Source organism: Entelurus aequoreus, linkage group LG11 (assembly GCF_033978785.1).
Source record: "Entelurus aequoreus isolate RoL-2023_Sb linkage group LG11, RoL_Eaeq_v1.1, whole genome shotgun sequence".
NCBI lineage: Eukaryota > Metazoa > Chordata > Actinopteri > Syngnathiformes > Syngnathidae > Entelurus > Entelurus aequoreus.
The window spans coordinates 24,193,490-24,201,884 of NC_084741.1; the positions used below are offsets into that span (position 1 = coordinate 24,193,490).

At 35.4% G+C, this 8,395-nt stretch overlaps 1 protein-coding gene across 1 annotated transcript in view; it reads left to right on the forward strand.

The window, feature by feature from the left end:
* Positions 1 to 4,081, forward strand: part of mgat1a (alpha-1,3-mannosyl-glycoprotein 2-beta-N-acetylglucosaminyltransferase a) — a 31,858-nt gene extending 27,777 nt beyond the window's left edge. The window contains 3 exon segments of the mRNA XM_062064154.1: positions 2,254 to 2,539; positions 2,542 to 2,903; positions 2,969 to 4,081. Of these exon segments, the coding sequence (XP_061920138.1) occupies positions 2,302 to 2,539; positions 2,542 to 2,903; positions 2,969 to 3,667 (1,299 nt within the window). The 5' untranslated portion in view covers positions 2,254 to 2,301 and the 3' untranslated portion in view covers positions 3,668 to 4,081.
* The last annotated feature ends 4,314 nt before the right edge of the window (positions 4,082 to 8,395 follow it).

Sequence of the window (8,395 nt, forward strand, 5' to 3'; positions counted from 1 at the left end):
TAATTGAACGGTGTTCAATTGAACGGTGTTGACGAACACCGTTAGGGCCGCTTGTTGTCACTGTCACTCAGAGTTGCATTGCAAAATTACACAGAATAAATATGTTTATTTTGTTTAGAATTCAGATGGGATTTGATTTGGTGCACGGCATATATTTGCTGCGCGCAGCAAACGCTTGAGCAGTGCGCAGCAAACGCTTGAGCAGTGCGCAATTGTGCAGGCACGCACCTGAGAGGGAACGTTGCTTTGCAGTCCATGTCTTGTTGGAAACAGGCCATTCTTCATAAACTTGTCTCTTTTTAGCGTCTCGGGTGTAAACCGTGCATCACTTGTCGCTGCATGTGCACCTTCACTCGCAGGTTACACACGGACACACGCCCATAAATAATACTTTTCAAAATAAAAGCAGCACAGTTGTATTGCGCGCACGACATAGATGTTTTTTCAACTTTATTTTTTATAAAGTATTTCATATATATATATATATATATATATATATATATATATATATATATATATAATATATATATATATATATATATATATATATATATATATATATATATATATATATATATATATATTCTATTATACATATAAATAAAAGAAATACTTGAATTTCAGTGTTCCAGAGGCTTTCCAGTAGATGGCAGTATTGTCCTGTTTAAGAGTGTCACAACATTGCAGTTTACGGCAGACGAAAACGTGACTCAGTGCTGTTGTTGTGTGTTGTTACCGCGCTGGGAGGACATTGATGAAACTGCCTAACAATAAACCCAGATAAGAAACCAAGAACTCGCCCTCGATCATTCTACAGTTATAATGTGATTGGGCAGGCACGCTGTTAATATTGTGGGAAAGCGGACGTGAAAACCGACTGTCGCCGCTGTCCCCACTCAGGTCCGCATTGAGCTGGAGGGGGCGTGGTACGTGGTATGTATATATATATATGTATATATATATACACATACATACATACATACATACATACATACATACATACATACATATATATATATATATATATATATATATATATATATATATATATATATATATATATATATATATATATATATATATATATATATATATATATATATATATATATATATAAGGGACGGCGTGGCGAAGTTGGGAGAGTGGCTGTGCCAGCAATCGGAGTGTTGCTGGTTACTGGGGTTCAATCCCCACCTTCTACCTTCCTAGTCACGTCCGTTGTGTCCTTGGGCAAGACACTTCACCCTTTGCCTCTGATGGCTGCTGGTTAGCGCCTTGCATGGCAGCTCCCGCCATCAGTGTGTGAATGTATGGGTGAATGTGGAAATACTGTCAAAGCGCTTTGAGTACCTTGAAGGTAGAAAAGCGCTATACAAGTATAACCCATTTATCATTATTTATATATATATATATATATATATAAATATATATATATATATATATATATATATATATATATATATATATATATATATATATATATATATATATATATATATACATACATACATACATACATACATACATACATACATACATACATATATATATATATATATATGTATATATATATATATATATACATACATACATACATACATGTATATGTATGTATGTATATATATATATATACATACATACATACATACATACATACATATATATATTAGGGCTGCAACAACTAATCGATTAAAATCGATTATTAAAATAGTTGCCGATTAATTTAGTCATCGATTCGTTGGATCTATGCTATGCGCATGCGCAGAGGTTTATTTTAATTTTATTTTTAATTACATTATTTATTTATTTTTTAAATATTTTTTTTATTTATAAACTGCAACCTTTACAAACAGCTGAGAAACAATAATCAAAATAAGTATGGTGCCAGTATGCTGTTTTTTTTCAATAAAATACTGGATAGGATAGAAATGTAGTTTGTCTCTTTTATCCGATTATTAATCGAAGTAATAATCGACAGATTAATCGATTATCAAATTAATCGTTAGTTGCAGCCCTAATATATATATATATATATATATATATATATATATATATATATATATATATATATATATATATATATATATATACATACATACATACATACATACATACATACATACATACATACATACATACATACATATATATGTGTGTGTGTGTGTATACATATATATATATATATATATATATATATATATATATATATATATATATATATATATATCTGTAACAAGGACACTTTCTTTGCAGACCCTGTCCTCCCGCGCCTTCCCCCGACCGTGTGTGCCTTAACAGGCCATGCTCCGCCAGCGAGGCTCCCTCATTCTGTGTGGCACTTTCCTGTTCCTCAGCTGGAACGCCATCCTGGTGCGCCTGCTGTGGGGCGGGTCGCCCGGCCAAGAGCAGAGAGAAGAGACTGTGATGCCCGGCGACGACGTGGTGGCCGACGTGATGCGCATGGCGGACATGTTCGAGGCCGAGTTGGAGATCCAAAACAAAATCCTGACAGATATCAAAAGCCACCAGGTGCTCTTGGACTCGATGACAAGAAGCTGAAACTCCTCCTGCCTCGCCAGCCTGTCATCCCCGTCCTGGTCATTGCCTGTGACCGGGTCTCTGTGAAACGCTGCCTGGACAAACTGCTGCAGACCCGCCCCTCTAACAGGCACCATCCAATCATAGTGAGCCAAGATTGTGGGCACGTTGAGACCGCCGACGTGATCCGCTCCTACGGAAGTCTGGTCACTCATTTGAAACACCCGGACTTGTCAGACATTGCTGTGCCACCAGAGCACAAAAGGTTCAAGGGGTACTACAAGATCTCCAGACATTACCGCTGGGCTCTGAGTCAAGTGTTCAGGAACTACTCGGCTGTCATCATTGTGGAAGACGACCTGGAGGTATTGCCTGTGTCTCTGTAAAAGTTGTTTACAGACTGACTGCCTCCTCTCCTGTCCTCCTGCAGGTGGCGCCAGACTTCTTTGAGTACTTCAGAGCCTTGCTGCCGCTCCTGAAGTCCGACCCCAGCCTGTGGTGCGTGTCAGCCTGGAACGACAACGGCAGGGACGGCTTTGTGGACCCAGCTGCGGCCGGCCTGCTCCACCGGACCGACTTCTTTCCCGGCCTGGGCTGGATGCTGCTCAGGGAGGTGTGGGAGGAGCTGGAGCCCAAGTGGCCCGCCTCCTTCTGGGATGACTGGATGCGCCAGCCCGCGCAGCGCCGCGACCGCGCTTGCATCCGCCCGGAGATCTCCCGGACGTTGACCTTTGGCCGGCAAGGCGTGAGTCTGGGTCAGTTTTTTGACAACTACCTGCGATACATTAAACTCAACTCCAAATACGTGCCTTTCACGAAGTTGGACATGAGTTACTTGAAGGATGAGACATACAGGAAGAACTTTGAGAAGAAGGTTTACTGCGCTCCACTGGTCACCTTTGAACATCTCAAGCAGGGACAGCTGGAGGGACCCGGGCCCTTTCGCCTGCAGTACTCCAGCAAGGACAGCTTTAAAGTGTTTGCAAAGAACCTGGGAATAATGGACGACCTGAAGTCTGGGGTCCCACGGACAGGCTACAGAGGGGTTGTCAGTTTCTTCTCAAGAGGCCGCAGGATTTATATTGCCCCTCCTCCAGGTTGGACCCAGTATGATCCCACTTGGAACTGAATGTGCCTTTTTTTCCCAGTCGACGCCATTTTTATTCTATTACTGCGGGTTTGTAGAGGGAGTTCATGCCAAAACCACTCAGGTTTTTAATTCCAATCATTTCCTAAGTGAAGCCTTGCTGCTGTAATTCACTAGAGTCCTATTTTTATACAATGATTATTGTGCACAATTTTCAAAAGGTGCCACTTTAAATTATTTGCAAACCTGTGGTGGCTTTTTTTGTTTGGGTGCGAATATGAAGTATGTTTGTGGCGGTGGTGGTGCTCTCGTTCTTTCTGCTGATGGTTCATTTATTCGGGGATATGTCAACTAATTTTGCCGATTGTTGCAGTGTGCCATATTCTGTTACAGTAAACACCAGATGATGTCTGTGTTTTGTATTTTGGAATAAACAATGCCTCAAAGTTTGTCTATCTGTATGATATTTTTTCCCAGTTGACAGAAGGGCCACTTTTATATGAAAAAAATACCAAACCTAAAAATACCGGTAACAAAAAGACAGAACAGTACATTTTCGAATAAAATAACTCAATAAAAATCTAAAAAATGGGAACAAAAGCTGCGGTGGTCCAAACTGGAGACGGGATTTATGGCTCTTTGAGGGGAGTCGTTCCTTTCAAAGAGTTGTTCAAAAGACTGGCTTGTTATTATAGTTACGTTAGAAACTACTACCCTTTGGATTATCCATCCATTTTTCTACCGCTTGTCCCTTTTTGGGGTTGCGGGGGGTGCTGGAGCCCATCTCAGCTGCATTCGGGCGGAAGGCGGGGTACACACTAGGGCCAATTTAGTGTTGCCAATCAACCTATCCCCAAGTGCATGTCTTTGGAGGTGGGAGGAAGCCGGAGTACCTGCATGTAACCCACACAGTTACGGGGACAACATGCAAACTCCCCCTTTAGATTAATGAACCCGAAAAATTTATCAAAATAAAAATTTAAAAAAATATATACAATTAAATAATAATTTGGAAAAATATATATTTGTATATGTAAGTAAATAAATGTGTGTGTGTGTGTGTGTGTATATGTATGTATATATATATATATATATATATATATATATATATATATTCATATATATATATATATATATATATTCATATATATATATATATATATATATATATATATATATATATATATTCATATATATATATATATCTTCATATATATATATAAATGATAAATGGGTTATACTTGTATAGCGCTTTTCTACCTTCAAGGTACTCAAAGCGCTTTGACACTATTTCCACATTCACACACTGATGGTGGGAGCTGGCATGCAAGGCCCTAACCACGACCCATCAGGAACAAGGGTGAATTGTCTTGCTCAAGGACACAACGGACATGACAAGGTTGGTAGAAGGTGGGGATTTCAGGTTGCTGGCACGTCCACTCTCCCAACAGCGCCACGCCGTCCCTATATATATATATATATATATATATATATATATATATATATATATATATATATATATATATATGTATATATATATATATATGTATATATATGTATATATATATATATATGTATATATATGTATATATATATATATATGTATATATATGTATATATATATATATATATATATATATATATATATATATATATATATATATATATATATATGTATATATATATATATATGTATATATATATATATATGTATATATATGTATATATATATATATATGTATATATATGTATATATATATATATATGTATATATATGTATATATATATATATATATATATATATATATATATATATATATATATATATATATGTATATGTATATATATGTATATATATATGTATATATGTATATATATATATGTATATGTATATATGTATATATGTATATATATATATATATATATATATGTATATATATATATATATATATATATATATATATATATATATATATATATATATATATATATATATATATATATATATATATGCAGTGTTGGGACTAACGCGTTACAAAGTAACGCATTACTGTAACGCCGTTAGTTTCGGCAGTAACTAGTAATCTAACGCGTTATTTGTTATATTCAGTAACTCAGTTACCGTTACTAGATGATGCGTTACTGCGTTATTTTACGTTACTTTTTATGTAGTATCGGCTAGAAACAGAAGATCTGAGTGTGTTTTGTGGCAGCGCTACGGTGTCGTTCTTCTGAATCTCTTGTGTCACACGGCGGAGGCGCGCTGTGTGTGTGTCTGAGTGTGGGAAGGGGAGGGGTGCGCGCAGCAGCATTCGTGAGAGAGGGGCGGAAACAGAGAGAGCGAGAGAGTTGTTAAAACGCATGCGTCGCCAGGTTCAGCTATTTATCGATAGATTTATCAGATTTAATTTTTTATTATCTATAGCAGGGATGTCAAAAGTGTGCCCCGGAGGCCATTTGCGGCCCACAGCTAATGTTTTAACGGCCCACAGCACATTCTAAAAATACTATTAAAATAAACGAAAACATAACAAAAGTGAAATAAAAAAGCTTAAAGGTGAAATGTAATTTAGAAAAAGTTGCAATGTTGACTAATAAAACAAAGTTGTTTTTTTTCTTTCAAACTGTCATTGCTCAAAACATAATATTGAATCAAAATCAATGTTATTATGAATTATAGTACACACACTCTGTCAATTCTCTTATATACTCTTTCATTCTAGACTTCTAGAGTGTTTGATTATCACATCAGCCTAAATGTATAGACTATAAAGTTCACAAACATAAAGAGGGATCCTAGTGGGCCAGGCCAATCTTCCTTATCTCTAAACTAAAACTGGGGAAATGCGTAGAGTGTTTTGGGCTTCAGACATGATTTAATTTCAGAATTCCTTGAGAGAAAAAAACGCCTGGTTAGGCTTTGGTATGTAAAAATAAAGTTAAAGTACTTATTTGGTTTACAGCTATGTTGTTATTATGCTGTTTGTTACTTATGTATGTTATGTTGCAGCTATTTAAAATTGTTTTGTCAATTTGTTCTGGCCTGAAATAAGTTGGCCCTTTGAAACATATCTTTGTCTTTGTGTGTTGTATGTAGACCACATTGCTTAGCAGAGTTCAGTGATGCAAATGCATGTCAAGTTGATCAACAGATTGTATTATTCTCCAGTGAAATAACAGTACTGAAATGAAGGCTAAAAGGGCATTAATGGGAGCTTAAAAAAACGAAGAAGAAAAAAACAAGTAACTAAATAGTTACTTTTCACAGTAATGCATTACTTTTTGGTGTAAGTAACTGAGTTAGTAACTGAGTTACTTTTGAAATAAAGTAACTAGTAACTGTAACTAGTTACTGGTTTTCAGTATCTAACCCAACACTGCCTAAAATAGAACCTTGAGGAACACCACTAGTAAGAAGTGGAACAAATGACTACTGACTACTTCTGGGGTATAAACACACTACAGCAACACCTTAGTTAGATAAAACACATTTAAAAAAACAATTCTGTCAAAAAGCTGAGGACCTAAAGGGGTGCATTGAGGAACGCTGTAGTTATGTAAATCACAAGTTTGGAACACAGTGTTCTGTTTGCTAGCAAGGTTAAAATGTCATACAAGGATCAGTTTGTGTTTACAGTGATCCAAGATCCTCCATACAACAGGAACACCCTAGTGATTTTAGGAATTTGCTGCAAAAATGCCCACGTTTTGAACTGAACCTGGAGGGTGGCATGGTGTCATCCCCAGGATGGATTTGGCCCCCAGGATACTGATTTAATCCCATTGTCAAAGGATTGTTCCACGTTTAGTCGGATCCGGACACCTCCCGACTTTAGTTACCTATTCTGTAAACTGAATAATTGAAGCAAAGGCACTTTCTCCTCAGTGTGTGCCATCCAACACAGTCCAAAAGATGTCAACATTTTATTGATGGTCTCATGAAGGGATGATTGCATAACAGCTTCCTCGCAAGGCCACACAGTGAAGAGTCATTTAAGAGGACTCAGCTTTTCTGTACAACTGAAGAGTCAAATATTCATCAATCATGTTCATTAAGTATATGATTACTTTTACAAATCACCTCTGAACGTCACTGTCACACGCAAACCAGCAGCCATAGTTTATGTAATGTAAAGCTGTTGTTCAAAAATTATAAAAACAGACACAATTGGATTTATAGCAAAAAAAAAAAGTTTGGCTCAAATGTGTCCAATAATAATTTCCGACTTTGAAATGAAAATTCGGACTAGTGTCAGAACACAAATTTAGTCAGAGAACTTTCTATCTCTGAACTAAATTAACATTTCCGAATTTTAATGTTTTCATTAGACTCATACATTTTTGCATCGGAAATTCTTATTTTGACATCATAATTCCCGAGACTAAAATATGAATTGTTACTTTCCAGTCAAAGTGTGGAGAGCGATGGAAACATTTCTATGCTGATCATTATCGTATCGTTTTTTTAAAGAAATAAAGTAAATAGTAACTGTAACTAGTTACTGGTTTTCAGTAACTAACCCAACACTGTATATATGTACATATATATGTATATATATATATATATATATATATATATATATATATATATATATATATATATATATATATATATATATATATATATATATATATATGTATATATATATATATATGTATATATATATATATGTATGCATATATATATATGTATATATATATATATGTATATATATATGTGTATATATATATATACATATATATATATATATATATATATATATATACAAA